Genomic DNA, 18,049 nt, shown 5'->3' on the forward strand with positions numbered 1-18,049 from the left:
TATTATATGAGGTATTAGAAAAAGTCACCGAGAGAAAAGATAAAGAGAGTAATATTGAAAAAAAGGCAGAAAATTATATCAAACTCTTTTGTATGTATTTCTGTTTTGTATTCATAATCTTGAGTGGGTTCCCTTGCTAATTAAGTTGGGTGAACACTTAATAGTTGAAAGTTTAGAAAGTGAACCTAGGCAAATCAAACTTGGGTAGAAGTTTGGTTTATCCCAGATAAGATTATTGGGTAGAATTCTAGAAAATTGGTGATTGTAATTTTTGTGAAAGATAGTGAAAATTCTATTAAAGTTATGATGGAGATTGGATATAAACTACATTACTCATGGTGATTGAATTAAGATATATGGTTGTGTTAATCTCTTTTTTTTGTTCTGATTCTGTTTTTCATTTGATATGAGACAAAATTCTAATTTCATCCCTAACGTTTTAAAATCTTATTTTTATCCCAAAAAATTTTAAAAGGGGTTTAATATTGTCCCATTGTTAAATTTGACACAAATAATTAACAAAATGACTAACATGGACGTTAACAACGTTATTATTAAGTCATATATTATTCAGTGTGTTAAAAAAATATAATCAAAACTTTCGTTCTTGTAACACTTTCTTTCGTCGATCTCCTTCTTATAAAAAAAATCTCAAATCCTATCAATCAATCATCAACACTCAAAAATCAAAGGAAAATTTTTACTTAGTGATTGTTGATTGATTTTACTTATGTATCAAAATCAAACATTATTGACTTTTCAATATGTTAATTGTTTGTGTCAAATTTAATTGTGGGACAATATTAAACACATTTAAAATTTTTAAGACTGAAATATAAAATTTGAAATTTTTGAGGCTAAAATAAATCGTTCAAAATACTGCCATTATTAACTTCACTGTTAGTTTATCACTATCATTATTATTGTCCCAACATTAGCACCTCCATTGCCACCATTACTAGCTACTACTACCACCATAGCCATTGCCATTATTGCCACCACAACCACAACAACGTAACAATAATGGATACAAAAGCCATCATTTCAAGATCTAGTGGTGGCCGTGGCAAAGGGTTTGGTATTAATGAAATAATTAGGAGAAGTGGATGTTGCATATTGGAGGAAAGACAAAGGCAAGGCAAGGAGCAAAGACAAATTAAATCAAAGACTAAAGATGAACAAATCGTATGAAATTGTGAAATAATTTTAAGGGTAATTTTGAACAATCAAAATGTTTAAGGATCATTTTGATTTTTAGCTCTTCTACATTCAAAAATAGATTGCTTTCAAACAAAAACTAACAAACCTGATAACAACAAATCAACAAAAGTTGGCACTAAAGATTATAGCCCATAAGTTACTCAAATATAACAAAAATCTCTATAAGAGTAAAGTATCGTTTTTGTCCTAACGTTTGGGATAAGTCTCAAAATTGTTCCTAACGTTTCAATCGTCCTATTTATGTTCCTAATATTTCAAAATTGACTCAATGTTGTCCTGCTGTTAGGGATCCGTTAAAAGAATTGACGGCGGGACAAAATTGAGACAATTTTGAAACGTTAGGAACTTAAATAGGACGAAAACGGTGGGAAAAAAAATAATACAAAAAAAAGTTTTAATTTAATTTTATTTTGTAATAATATCAATTTTTTACTGTACATAATATTCAATTATTTTTTAATTACATCTAAGTAAATTATACTTAATCATATTACTTTCATTTTAAATAAATTTATTTTTTTTATAATTTTAAAGAATTTTGTTACATTAGAGACAAAAGGTATAATTTATATTTTGTTGTATATATATTTTTTCTTTTTCGCAAGTTTATATACTAGTCATTCTACAAACATATCATAATAACTAAAAATCTTTAAGAGTAAAATTATAAAAAAATTAATTTATTTAGAATGAAAGTAATATAATTAAGTATAATTTACTTAGATGTGATTAAAAAATAATTGAACACTATATATGTATAGTAAAAAATTGATATTATTGAAGGATAAAATTAAAATTTATTTCTATATATTGTTTTTGTCCCCAATGTTTTCGTCCTATTTAAGTCCCTAACGTTTCAAAATCGACTCAATTTTGTCCTGTCGCCAATTCTGTTAACGGATTCCTAACGGCAGGACAACATTGAGTCAATTTTGAAACGTTAGGGACTTAAATAGGACGATTGAAAGGTTAGGAATAACTTTAAAACTTACCCCAAACGTTGAAGACAAAAACGATACGTTACTCATCTCTATAAACACTGAAAATTAATAACAATCAACTAATATTTATTTGTGTACAAAAATATTTATTATTTAATATATTTATAATATATTTTATATTTCAATGAGTATTCTATATTAGTTGCTGATTTGATAGCTAAACTTATATGTATATAACATAATAATTGATAACACAAATACAAGATAATAGTGAGACAGTAAAAAGGATAACAAAAATAAAAGTGTAGTTAATAATGATTTAACAGTTTTAACATAGACACTGCTCACTCAATGTCTACATACACTTTAAAAATCCAAAACAGTATAGAGAGATAGTTGGTGTTTTGCAATATTTAACCATCTTAAGACTTGATTATCTTTTTCAATTAACAAGGTTTTTCAATTTATACATGCATATCAACTATAGAACTTTGGTTTACATTTTTCTAAAATTGTTGTGCTTTTCAGATTCAGATTAGGAAATCAATTATTGGATATGGTGTCCACTTAGAATGTAATTTGGTGTCTTAGAGGAGTAATAAACAAACCAAAATCAACAGAGAAGTAGCACAGAAGCAGAATATCGAACTATAACTACTGTTCAATCAAAACTAATTTCTATCCAACAACTACTTAAAAAGCTATAAATACATCAACCAATTGTCGCTACCATCTATTGTGACAATCAAAGTACAATTTTGTTAGCTGCAAATTCAATCCTTCATACAAGCTATAAGCATATAGAAAGTACAATTAAAGAACTCTTTGTTGTTAACATTATTTTTGTCATTAATCAAATCAGGAATATCTTTATAAAATCTCTCCCAGCATCTTTGTTCCATAAATGAAACTGAATTCCATAAAAATTTGTTCTCAAAAGTGAGGTAATGAATATATAAACTGGTGAATAATTTGATAACTAATTTAATTGTCCAAATATATATAAAAGAAAATTGAATTGATAAACAATATCAATTAGGATCAACCTTCTACCAACCGAAGTTCAATCCACTGATTCTCGTTTGCATAATCAATTAAACAAACATCTTCACTCTATAAAAAATCAATGCAATATTCATAAAGTAATTTTCTCTCTAAGATACTTGGTAATACATTTTTCTAGGAGAAATAAGAAACTAAAGAAAGTTAAGTTGAACCTACCTCTTGATTCACTACTGTTTGGTTGTGCAACTTCTTTCCATGAAATTAATAATTTTCTTCAGCCCCTTGACCTTGAAACATTATAAACCCATAACAATATTTTGATTTAGCAACGAGAGAAATTCAAAAAAGAATAAAAATAAAATAATAAAACAAACCTTTTGAGGGTGAAAGACATAGATGAGGGTTTAACAAGAGAAAGCAGCAAGAAAGGAAAAAGAGGAGGAGGTAGGGAGAGTTGAGGTTTGGTAGGAGAAATACTATAATATATAATTATGATTTATTCTTTAATTTTATTTACCCAGTTAATAACGTTCTCTAATTTCTCTCCTTGATTCCGTGGGCCAGCTAATTGGATTAGATTTCACAGAAAATTGAAAAGATTAAACAAACAGAAAATTGATTTAAAAAAAAAAAAACAAAAAACTTACGCATATTATTTAAGAATTTGTCGTTAACTAATGGGTTATTGCATGTATAAAGTTCCAACACTTGTTTAAAAGAACGTATAAACTAATCATTCGATCAACCTAAATTGGTTAGGATAACTTCTCTTTTTCTGTTCGTATTTGATCATTATAATTATGAGTATACATGCTAGTGTTTTCTTTTATTATTTAAAGTGTATAACCATAATATGTGAGATTGATTATTATGATAATTAAATATTTTGGTCATATATATAATATATTGAATTTAGATATTCAAGTTTTATGAATTAAAAAAAACATCTTACAATATTATCTTTAAATATAAAAAAGAGTATTTTAAAAAATAAAATCTAACACCAGCTTTATATATATATATATATATAAAGAGTATTTTAGAAAAAAATTAACAATATATATATATGTAATGTAATTTAAAATTTTGTTCCTATTAAAAGTAAGACTGCCAAGGGAAAAATATAGTTGGTGTTTTCTATAATGTCCTACATTTTTTTTCCCAAGGGGTACGGTTTGGCAAAAGAAGCATTCAATTATGTTGACTAAAACCCTGATCCTACTTTTAGATGAATTTATAAATATAATTATTTCTAAATTTGAAAAAAAAAAACTTAAAATTTTTTAATATAATTATTTCAAAATTAACCTCAAATAATTAACAGATCATGTTGAAAAATAATAAATGTATACCATCATATATAATTTTGAATCAAAATAATTCTTAGATAAATAAACGGTATAAGTTATGATTTTTTTTTTTAAATACTAAATCTAGCATTGTAATAAAGAATATAATAAAAGATTTAAGAACTGATAATTCTAATCATGAAAAATATAATCTAATGCGTTGCCCAAAAGAAAATTGGATTAATTAGTTTGATAAAATTATCAAAAACATTCAATAAAACTAGTATAAATATGGAGTGCAAATCAATTTGGGTTCATCAGATAATCAACTTACTCGTTTACTTAAGCTGTTAAATAAATATGAAGTGTTTTAAATTTCGTCTTATATATACACTAATCTATTGGTTAACAACAAAAATTTATCCTAAACTTGTTAAGTTGGAGAAAACCCTAAAAAACCAAACCTTGAATGGGGAGTGCATGATAAGACATTATTCAATCTCAATAGATGCAATCTCAAGATCTCAGCTACTACAATTTATTTACAATTTCCAGTAAGTAAATTAGTACTTACTTGTATATCCAGATATAGCTTCCCCTTGAATTGATATGCCCATAACCGTGAGTTTTATTTCTTCTTTCCCTTAAATTATGATCATAAATCAAGGTTTTAGAGGAAGGAATGAAAAGAGGAAAAACAGCCTCCATAATATAAAGATATTAGTTTGTAACCTTTTGGACTTTCATGAAATCTTATATTATTATATTCCAAAGTGGAAACATAGTGTATATATAGTGAAAGAGTCAAAAACGGTGTATCTATAATCACTTGTTTATTTAATGTATAGCAGCCACATAGAGACAAATGTTATTTCTAATTTAATTTGTAATAGAATGGGTTCACGCATATATACAAATGTTGAGGCATGGATTATATTGGGTAACAATTTAGTAACATGGAACAAGTTGAAGCATGATAATGGTCGTTAGAGGCAACGCATCCATGTGTCCAGATACAATTTCGCTTATGGGGGCTAATGGATTATTAATTAGATTTAATTTGAATCAATAATATAATGGAATAAATAATTATTAATTGTGAATTTTTTTAATTTCAACTTCGTTCAAAGGGACATATTAAAGTTTTAAAAAAGTGGTTTGGTTTACTTTATAGGGATATAGCAAGTTAGCAACGGTCTATGAAACCTTGAGCATTGTAAATCCTAATTAAAAGTGCTATCCATGCACAAATATTAATAAATTACTTACTAGTGGGTGGGGGCGTTATATTTCCGGTTACTACTATATATAATTATATAGTGCTCTCTTCGTTCCTTTTTTGAGAGAATTTGAATTTATTTTTAGATATTGTCTAAAAAAATATTATTTTTATATCTATTTGAAGTTTTAAAATTTAATTCTCAGAAATAAATTAATTTTTAGGATTTTTTTTAAATATAAAATTTTATTTACATCGTAAAAGGTAAATAGTTGATACTTTCGTGTTAAGTGAATAAAAATTAAAATATAAAATCACTATTATATCTTTTAATTATTATTATTTGTCAAACAGCCCCTATTTTTAATTGATAAAACAAACTTATTCTAATTTATTTTTAGACTATAGAAAATAATTTCCAACCATTTGTAGTACTGATGAACAAATAATTCTTTATAATACTCAATTATAATATTCAAAGAATATAATTTCTTAGAATATATTTATTTAACATTGAAGCAAATTCCTGCTAAAAGAATTTAAAATTAATAATAATCTAAAAATAATATCACTAAATAATTATTAGAGTAAATTATATAAATAACACAAATTAAATTAATATTACCGAATGGTCTTAAATTAAATCTAGTTACTTTTTTATTCTTTTTTAATTTATCTATATCGTTGCATGTTGCAACACACAAAAAGAAAAACATTGAGTGTCGTTAAATTTATCGTCGAATTTAGCGTTGCACATTAGTATCGGTTTTATTGGAGAATTTATTGATGGTTTAGGTGTGAAATTTGTTAGATAATATCAGTGGATTTCTGTTTCCGACTTTAAATTTGCCGATAATAATTGGAGAGAAAACGAAAAGAATAAGCGCAAAATGTAACGTGGAATTTACTGTTGGATTAATTCGACGGTAAACACATTTAGTGGAACTCTGTGTTTTGGTGACCCGCAACGCATTACCGACAAATGACAGTAATCGTGCTCTAAATTTGAACCGCAAATCCTCTTCTCCTTCGTTTCGAATTTTTCTCTCTCTCTAACCTCTCGCCTCCCAGTCTCTCTCTAACTCTCTTATTTCTCCTCTCCTCTCTGACAACACCCTTTTACGTATGGCTCTGCTGCTGCTGCTGGAAACGCTTTTGCCACCGCTTCTACTCTTCTTCTTCTCCTACTACTCTTCTTCTTGGCGCCGACATAGGAGGAAAGTCAGAAACTTCTTTTCAGTTATTATTTCTTTCTCTTGTTAAGGTTCATTTCAAGTAATGCTTTCGAGTTTCTAAAAGAGGATTAAAGTCTGAGCTTACTTGTTAATATAAAATAGAATTTGTATTGATTATTGTTGATTTGTGTTGATTATTCAGGTTGTTTGGTAAAAATTTCATTATATATATTTTATTATTATTATTGATTTAATTTGTTCTTAAATCTTTAATTTGAAAATTGCTTTTTGGTGCTTTAATTTTTTTTTCAAGTTACTTGCTACTTTAATTAGGTGATAATTTAGAATTTTAGTTAGAAAATTTATAAAAATTAGTTTAACTTGTTGTTATATTTCTTGAATTTAAATTTGAATTTGTTTGGACAAGATTAAAATATAAACTTACTTGTTATTATAAAATAGAATTTGTGTTGATTATTTAGGTTTATTTGTGAAGCTTTTTTATTATATATTTTTTATTATTATTAATTTAATTTGTTCTCGATCTTCAACTTGAAATTTTTTTTTTGTGCTTTATTTTCTTATTCAAGTGGCTTGTTGCTTTAATTAGGTGATAATTTAAAATCTATTAGAAAATTTATAAAAATTAGTTCAATATAACATGTTGTTATATTTCTTGAATTTAAATTTAAATTTGTTTAAACTAGATTAAAGTATGAGCTTACTTATTATTATAAAATAAAATTTGTGTTGATTATTTAGGTTGTTCAATAAAATTACATTGTACATTTTTTTATTATTGTTATTTAATTTGTTCTTAATCTTTAACTTGAAAATTAATTTTTGGTGCTTTAATTTTCTTTTCAAGTAGTTGCTTGCTAGCTTCAATTAGGTCATAATTTAGAATTAGTTAGAGAATTTAAAAAATTAGTTTAACATACTGTTATATTTTCTGAATTTGAATTTGAATTTGTTTGGACTAGATTAAAGCCTAAACTTATTTGTTATTATAAAATAGGATTTGTGTTGATTATTATTGATTTGTGTTAATTATTGTTGGTTTATGTTGATTATTATTCAAGTTACTTAGTGAAATTTTCATTATATGTTATCTTTATTATTGTTTATTTAATTTGTTCTTAATCTTTTATTTAGAAACTATTTTTTGGTATTTTAATTTCTGTTTTAAGTTGCTTGATACTTCAATTAGGTGATAATTTAGAATTAGTTTGAGAATTTATATAAATTAATTCAATATGCTATCATGTTTCTTGAATTTAAATTTTAATTTGTATCGACTGGATTAAGGTTTGAGCTTACTTGTTATTTTAAAATAATATTTGTGTTGATTATTGTTGATTTATATTCAAGTTATTAGTGAATTTTCATTATATATCTATATATATTATTGTTAATTTAATTTGTTCTTAATCTTTAACTTAAAAAGTATTTTTTAGTGTTTTAATTTTCTTTTCAAGTTGCTTACTGTTTTAATTAGGTGATAATTAAAAATCAGTTAGAGAATTTATAAAAATTAGTTCAACATGTCATATTTCATGAATATAAATTTTAATTTGTTTGGACTATCTTGTGTTTCAATTTGGTTAGATTTGTGGGAACCGTAAAGATGGATATATGTCCAATTTTAGAGGAGGTTATGTCAAAATTTTTTTAAAATAATATAAATATTGAAGGATTTGTGTTGTATATATGTTGATTAGTGTTAATTGATATTCTCTTTGCAGACATGATGACAGATAACAGAGGTGTCACAAGTTGATCTCGTAGTCGTTGTAGAGGGAGGATTTTCACTACCGGTACCCTAGGACTTCTCGGACATCGCCCACTACCCCAACTACCCAATTGACCCCTGTGAGTCACAGGCGGGTCCACTGGACCAGTAGTTCATCATGCTCCTGAACTCCAACTACGTGGCTCCTTCTGCTACGCCCCTACCTCCGCCTCCTACAACTTCAACGACAAAGACCATGGTGGGTAATTCCTCTAATGCATTCCAACCAGATGTCCCTCCACCACTACCCATCATACGGATGAGGATTTGGCATGCATGTGTGAGTACTATTTAATGTCTTTTATCCGCAATCTATTTTGAATTTGTTAGATTTTATGTATTTTTATGTGTTTGCTAATCTAAAGTTTTTTATTGATAGGTTTGCACCAAACAACAATGCATGTACACAGGAGATTTTCAATGTGATTTAGTCCATGTACGACAACTCAAAACCAAGCTACATGAAGATCCCTACTGAGACAAGAGAGTGGTGGTTTTAGAAGTGAGCGGTGAGAACCTAATGTTGTTGAATTAACTATATTCTAACTGTATTTTATTTCAACTAACTAATGTTGTTGAATTACTTTGTGCAGGAGAACTTTATATGGGATAGAGATCACTTGATTAGGTTAGGCGACTTCAGCAGATGATGCAAGACGTTTGTCAGGGGAGCAACTACCTCACGATTTGGCTCCATCCAGATATTAAGAAGGAATTGGACATCCATTTTAGTACTGATGAGGGGTTCAAGTGTCGCTATCCGAAGAACAAAACTAACAGGGCTTCGCCGAGGTCGTTAAAGTATACTGGTGAGTCAGGGACTTTCATGAAGATGAAGAGTAGGCTGGTATGTAATTTGCTAATCTTTGTTAATTATTACTTGAATTAATTGTTACTTGATTTATTTTATTAGCTGGTTTCAATATGTGTAGTCTAAGTCATTGGAGCGTGAGGCGACATTGGTGTAGACCTTTAAGTATACTCATATGTTGAAGGCTAATAAGAAGAGATTTGTTGATGAGCGGTCTGCGGCTTGCTATGTGAGTTTCAATTAATTCTAAATTTGAAATGTATGTATTCGGTTTAAAGTCAATTAATTGTCATCCTAATCACAATGTATGTTACACAGGAGGACTACACGCAGAGATTGGAGGCCGTAACCCAATAATCCCACCCTAGTAGGGACGATCCTGGCTCCGATGCCTCACTCGTTGATCCTGATAGGGTTTGGCGTGAGACCACTTCTGAACTTACAAGAATTATGTCGACGGGTTGGGGTCGTTCTTTGCCAGCGGCCTCCACATCTTTACATTGGCGGATTTATCTGCTTCTACCTCTGTCAATAGCCCTGCCGATCCTATAGAAGTTGTTGATTTGAGGGAAGAGGTGCAGAAGCTCGCACAGGAGCTTCAGCAACAAGTTAGAAGTCTGAGGAGAGATACAAACGAGCTTCTTGTATGCATAGGAGACACCGTTGCCATAAGCTCGAAGCTGACAAAAAAGCTAGAGCGGCTAAAGTGCTTGCGAAACCAGGTGGCGTTGTACAATATGCAGATGTGCGTTGGAAAGGCACCAGCATCAACACCTAGTTTGCCGTCTCAACACGGGAGAAGGCGACGATTATCCGTAGGGTTTAGGGATTTAATTTATTTTATGTCTATTTCATTGTATTTGACTTCTTTAACTTTTTATTATATTTAAATCCTTGATATTTAATAAAATCATTAGTTGATTTCTGATATTTGGAATTAGTACACTAAAGAATTAAAAAAAATTAATTTCACTGCTAAATGTACATTAAATTTTTATTAGAGAATTTAAAATTTAGAATTAGAATATAGTATAGAATTTAAAAATTAAAAATTTAAGATTAAAAAAAGGTTCATATTGTCTAGAAAAAATTGACTTTCTAGAGGAATTTTTATTACTATTTGTGAATGAACCTTAAAAAAAATAAATTCCTTAGTACAACAATTACTGAAATTCACATGCATGAATGTATAAGCAGGGCAAAGCAAGTGGTAACATGAATCATTATTTTACAATCCATAATCTAATAAGACAAACGAAGTCTTTCTTGGATTTCATTTGTAGCAATGCAATCTTAATTAATCATATGACTTCAATTGATAGATTCCCCAAACTCATAATACTAAAGAACCATTTGGATGGGATCCAAGACCTATATAAATAATAGGGTTACAGCTACCTAGGGTCAATAGGTTCCTAGGATTCAAGCAACCAAAAAAAAAAAAAAAAAACTCAGTTGACAAAAATGACTTCCCCTAATTTCTTTGAGATCCAAGACTGGAAAACATCATCTTCACCAAATTTTTGCTTCCAAAAATTTTCCAACAACAATGTTGATGATTCTCCTTCTTTTGATATGATTGACTTCTCCATGCATTCACAACAAGTCCCAAAAATAGGTAACAGCAATAAATACAAGGAGAAAAATGTGAAGAACAAGAAGCATGAAGAAGAAGATGAAGAGGTTCATCATGGTGAAAAAGGAAGGTACATAGGTGTAAGAAAAAGACCATGGGGAAAATTCGCAGCCGAAATTCGAGACACAACAAGGAATGGAACAAGGGTTTGGCTTGGAACCTTTGATTGTGCTGAAGATGCTGCTTTGGCTTATGATCAAGCTGCATTTGCCATGAGAGGTTACAATACTGTTCTCAATTTTCCAGTCCAAAAGGTCAAAGATTCCTTGCAAGGAATTGAGTATAATTGTGGCAACAACAACAACAAAGGGTATTCACCAGCACTTGCACTCAAAGAGAGAAACTACATGAGAAGAAAATTGTCATCATCAAAGGAAAATGAATCTACTCAAAATGCAAAGTGTAAAGGGAAAAGTGAAGAATCATCATCATCATCATCATCATCATCAAGTAGTAGTGTGATGGTGTTAGAGGACTTGGGAGTTGAATATCTTGAGCAACTCCTAAGTATTTCGGATAATAATAATAATAATCAAGGTGAAAGTCCTAGTTATTACTTCAATTAAATCTTGTTTAATTTCACTTAGATTTAATTTCTTTTCTTCTTCTTTGTTTGTTTGTAGTTCTATTATTTTCTCCTTTATTTGGTTTTGTAATATTGGTGTGTGCTTGCGAGTTTAGATATCTTCATTAAAAAATATATATATATTTTTTCTTTTAGACCTCAATCCCCAAATGCAACCCAAGAAGAGATGATATTCTTCTATTTGATCAACTAATTATCATGGAATAAAATGCTGCCAATAAAATTCAGTTTTGATTCTTACTGCTAGTAACGTATGTTCAATGGCATATCTCAACACAAAAGGGGAATGAGTAGTTACATTTTCTTCTTATCTTGAAATTTCACAAATTAGTCCAAACTAGGGTTTGTATCTAACATCCTGATTGGTAAAAGATTGTGACGTTTTGTAAATTGTTTTACATATCTTGACTCTCATTCTTCCCCACTACATCTCCTGTTGGTAATAATCAATCAAAAGAAAATGGGGACTTTACAATCACAATGACCAGAAAAGTGTTCAAGAATAATAAAATTAAAGTTGACAAAATTTGACAAAATGTATATCTGTAGTGACAATTAAGACAACAAGTAAAGTGGAGTCCATTTTATTCTTTAAAAGATTTTTTTAAAATCCATTTTCTTCTAAGAATCCTATTCACAAATGTATCTATCCTTAGGAAATTTGTTCTTAGAAACATAGATAATTAGGATAGATCAGATACTCAAGAAATTATTGATTCCTACTAAATCCCTCAAAATAAACCCTATTATTAATTAGAAACAGTTTATTTCAATACTTATTAAAGAATAATGCACCACTTTAGTACTTGCCTCTTAAATGAGAGAAACAAAAGAATTATTGAAAACTCTTAAAATATATGAAAAAAATATTGTAAAGTCTTTAATGTTTGAGTTGGAAATTAAAATAGTAATAAACATTTTGTGGTATATCAAAAAATTTATTATGACAGTATTTATTTAAAAAATATAATTATAAAATAAAAAAGTATATATATAAATAGATTAGAATATTTAAAATTGCTATAATCTTATTCTATTAGTGTATCAAGGTACATCTTTTGATAAAGTCATTCTTATATATTTTATGGACGAATTATTGTTTAACTTAAATTTTAATGATATAATTTTAACACAAGAGATATTTCAATTGTATTTAAATATCAATTTTTTTTATTATTTAATAATGTGATTTTTATTTTTTCTTTTATATGGTTCTATTCGGTAAAAATTGATAAAATTCAATTAATAATTAACTAAGAAAGAATTTATCAAAATACATGTTTGTTGACAATTAAATATTTTTATTTTTATTTTTTTAAATTTATCTTATTTTTTATTTATATTTTTTATTATTATATAATAAATAAAATAATTTCATTCAAAAACTACTAGCCACATTACAAGTAGTAATTTATCCTTTATTTTAAAAAAAAAATAAATAGAATTTACCAATTAAAAATATTATTTATACACTTACTAATTAAATAATTTTATTTAATGAGTGATCTTAGTGTACAATTCACATGCTTGGCTATGAAAACAAACCTTCATCCTAAAATAAAAGAAAAATATATTGCTTTTCAACCAAAAACCAACAAACATGATAACAACAAATCAACAAAAGTTGATACTAAAGATGATAGCCCATCATACAAGAATTGAAAGAATGACGATAATATTTGGAAGTTATTGTCTTTAAAATACATGATAATGGTGATGAGTCAGTGAAAGCAGTAACGAAAATAAAAAGTATATTTGATAACAATTTTAACATTAATTTTGTTTCCCCATTTTTCAGGGTACTAAATTTTGCTATAGCATCTACTAAATAGATTTATATACTCATTTTCTCTATATTTATATCTAAAAAGTAACATTCAAACATCATCAAAGTAAAGATTATACAATAAAAATCAACAAAGGGTACACACAAAATAAAGTAACATGAACTATCACTAAATTAAACACAACTTTTAGAAATAATTATTTATCTGTCTCCTCTTATATATTAATTTAAAGTTTTAGGATGAGCGATTTCATGATATTAGAATTAAAGTTTTTCTATATCTAAAAAGTTTAGACTTTGATCCTTGATTGTTATTCAAAAAAAAAAAATAGCATAAGATAAATAAAAAAAGAAAAAATTTATGCAAAAATTTAAGCAAATTCAAAAAAAAAAAAATTGTTTGAGAGAACGTATTAAAAATATAACCATTCGTGTGCTTTATTCTAACAACTTAAATTTTTTAAAAAATGATTTTGTAACAAATAGAAACACAATTTTTTGAACAAAAATACTAATTGTCCACACATGAACTCTAACAAAATCAAATCAAAATCAACTCGTCATGTTGTAACCATCACCAATGACACAACAGAATTAAGAAACATAAATCAATATTTGAAAGAAGTTTTGTTGATGTAATAAACAAATCAAATTACTCAAATACATTTTTCCATCAAAAGTAAAACATATCTATGTAAGTGGCAAGGACCATCTATGTACTACTCACCATTGCTTCTCTCTTTGAGAATCAAACCTTTAACAATTACATTAAAAGAAAAAAAATGACTATGCTAATTGGTAAGGAAAGGGTGAAGTAATAAAAACAGAAAGTTAGTTATTGTTTGTTAGGAAATTAGTTATAACAACTTTTGCACATTCCTCTCTATAAAAGGTTCTCAATATCTCTTGCAAACATTAAAAAAGAAAAATATTCAAGTTCATATATGAATATTCATATCAAACTCTCAATTTCTCTTCTCCAATGATGGGAATAAAGTCTCCATTAATTAAGGGCATAAATACAACTATGATCAATTTGAATAGAGATTATCTGTATAAATTTACCATTATAACATCACAGTCTTTTTTTATTTTATTTCAGTACATGTAGCAAGAAACTAAATGTATATTAGAAATTCAAATTCAAATTCAGATGCAAATCCAACAATGAATAGATAGAAAAAACTGGTGAATAATTGGATAAGTAAATTACTCGTCCAAATATACAAGAAAAAATTGAATTGATGATGAACAATATATAATATCAATTAGGATCAACTAACCTTCTATATACCCAAACAACTGTATATATATATATATATATATACCACCAACCCAAGTTCAATTCATTGATTCTCGTTTGAATAATCAATTGGACAAACATCTTCACCCAATAAAAAACAATGCAATATTCATAAAGTAATCTTCGCTCTAAAATATTTTCTAGGACAAACAAGAAATTAATAAGGAAAGCTATGTTGAACCTACCTCTTAATTCAGCACTGTTTGGTTGTGCAACTTCCCCTGAAATCAATCATTTTCTTCAGCCCCACAACCTTGAAACGTTATAAACTCACAACAATAATTTCATTTAGCAATGAGAGATATAAAAAAAATAAAATAATAAATAAATAAAACCTTTTATTTTGAGGGAGAAAGACATAGATGAGGGCTTGACAATAGAAAGTAGCAAGAAAGAAAAAGAGGGGGTAGAGAGAGTTGAGGTTTGGTAGGTATAGGAGAAACAATATAATATATATATCATTATAATTTTTATTCTTTAATTTTATAAAGCCATATAATAATGTTGCTCTAATTTCTCTCCATGATTCCGTGGGCAAAGCTAATTGGATTAGATTTCAGTATTTCACAGAAAATTGGAGAGATTATAACAAACACAATGAAAGCAAAGCTTAAAAAAAAATCATTGGCGTATCACTACAGTGGAAGGTTTTTTTTGTGACTAAATAGAAAAGAAAGAAAAAAAGGGACAAAATCAAATTAATTAGTTAGGGTCATATTTAAATTTATTAGATGTTGAATTTCATTTTATGGTTGGCTCCAATTTCAGTGAATGTCTGCGCCAAAAACAGCTGCTTTAGTCATACAATCTGCAATACTATTTACAGTCATCTAAATTAAAAGAATAGAGATTCTTCAATTATTTGATATAACGTCTCTTTTTTTGTTTCCATTTAATAATTATATACTAGTGTTTCGGTGTTTCCTTTTGTATTTAACGTGTATGTATAATAATAAAAAATGTGAGATACATTATTATTATATGTGTTTAATTTTTATGCTATTTTGTCTAGTGGTGCCAATCACATATTATCTTTACTTTTTTTCGAAAATTATTTATGTGATTAATATAAAAAATAGTTGTTTTTATTAATGTACTATTATGTTATTGAATATAAGTGTAAAATTTTACATTGATAATATTATATATATATATTGGATTTTTAAGTTTTATAAATTTTTAAAAAATATTTTATAATATTATATTTAAATATAATAAAAAAGTATTTTAGAGAAAAACGATTTGACACTAAACCTTTTAATATTTCTTTTTTATGTAGTTAAATAAAATAGAATGTAATAAGTTGAAATTTTGTTGCTATTAAAAGTAAGACTGCGAAGGGAATAATATATAGTTGGTGTTTTCTATGATGGCCTACCTTTTTTTTTTCTTTTTCAAATAAGGGGTACCGTTTTTGTTTTGGCTTATTTAACAATAAACACTCATCGTGTTTATTACTTTATCTTCTTAATCCAATGATACATGCTTATGTGGGAACTTTAATTATATTTAGTAAAAGAATCATTCAATTATGTTGACCGAAAGCCTGATTTTACTATTTGATAAAATTATAAATATAATTATTTCTAAATTTGAAATAAAAAACTAAAAAATAAAATAGATAGAATCTATCTTCAATATAAACCTGGGAATTAAACAGAGGGTTATATATATATATAAAGAGAAATAAAAGTCACGTATTGTTTATTCTTATATCAAATCTCACAGATATACTTTTAAAATGTTTATAGATATCTCTCGCCCCCCTTGAATTAACTTTTGGATGAATTAGGCTTATTCAAATTAATTCTAATTATTTTCGATCAATTAATATAAAATATAGCATAACTGCTCTAAAAACCGGTTTTTGTTTCACATTCAACTGCAAAAGCCATTATTCCATGGACTTACTTATTATTCCAGTTGTATCTTTCAAAAAACATCGTTTTCATGGGTGTATCATAAGTAAAAAAAAAAAATATATCGTATTTATTAGATGTATAATTATTTATATATCTTTATTTGACATTTTAAATATTTGAGATGAATAATTTTATAATATATTATGAGTGTCTATAATAAAAAAAAAAATCTAAAATTTGATACTTATTGTAATGATATCTTTTTTTTAATGGTAAAAAAAAAATAAGGTGACGGAAATGGCGACCCAAATAATTATATTTTGTATGCTTACTCTTTATAATAATGTAAGCATTTGTTACTTTTGTACGAACACGGTTTATTTCAAGCTATGAAGCGGACATTTTGTTGAGTCGTGTCGGATATATTTTTGACACGACATTTATTGATATTTATTCGATACAATGTTTATTTGTTGTGTCCAACCGTGTTTTAATAAAAAATAAAAAAAATTTTCGGACACGTTTGGAGTTTGGACACACCAAAATAGTGAAAATACTATCACATGTCAGTGTGTCCAGTCTTATTCTTAACATATATTTTTGAAATAAATTTAGATATAGTATATATTATTATTTATTAAAATAAAAAATAATTTTAAATACTTGATATAGTTAAAATAAGACATTAAAAATAATTAAAAAAGTTAATTTATATTTTAATATCAATAAAATATTAATATCGTTATGATTTATCCAAAAAATACTTTATATTTTATATATGTATGTCTTCGTGTCTTATAAGATTTTAAAATTTGCGTGTCAGCATATCTCATATCGTATTGTATCCGGTGTCTATGTCATACATCATAGATTTCCAGTCAACTAGTTCTTAAGGCACTAAATAAAATCAATGTTTAAATTTGATATAGTATTCATGTTTATCAAATATATTTCACACTTTAATTGCATTATGTCTTTATTTTAATGGCAATAAAACTACGATAAGGTTGTTGCATTATGGTCCCAATATATAGGCTATAATAAATCGCAATGAATGGTTACGAATTTAATTATTTCAAGTTGTAAATGTGAAATTTAAAGAACAAAAAAAAAAAAAAAACTAGGGTTGGTCATTAATCAAGTGTTGGAGAATGGATCAAATCTCATCTTATGTATATATTAATTTATTAGCTAACAATAAACTTCTAAATAAAATTCAGATTTACAATAATTTCTCAAATTGGGAAACATTATGGGTAACAAAAAAAAGCAAAATAAAAAACCCACAACAATAGTAATTAATGTGAATCTGCAAAGGGTATGTATTTGATTGTTTTTATGTTTAAATTATTTAGATAGGTTATTTAGTACTTACATGTCTATATATCGAGATAGCTTCTCCTTGATATGCCTATAACTCTGA

At 27.0% G+C, this 18,049-nt stretch overlaps 1 protein-coding gene across 1 annotated transcript; it reads left to right on the plus strand.

The window, feature by feature from the left end:
• Positions 1–10,917: 10,917 nt before the first annotated feature.
• On the plus strand, positions 10,918–11,655 carry LOC130962643 (ethylene-responsive transcription factor 1B-like). The gene has a single exon (XM_057888831.1). The coding sequence runs from the start codon at positions 10,918–10,920 to the stop codon at positions 11,653–11,655; it is 738 nt and encodes a 245-aa protein (XP_057744814.1).
• Positions 11,656–18,049: the final 6,394 nt, after the last annotated feature.

This window comes from Arachis stenosperma, chromosome 2 (genome assembly GCF_014773155.1).
Source record: "Arachis stenosperma cultivar V10309 chromosome 2, arast.V10309.gnm1.PFL2, whole genome shotgun sequence".
In the NCBI taxonomy this organism is placed as follows: Eukaryota; Viridiplantae; Streptophyta; class Magnoliopsida; order Fabales; family Fabaceae; genus Arachis; species Arachis stenosperma.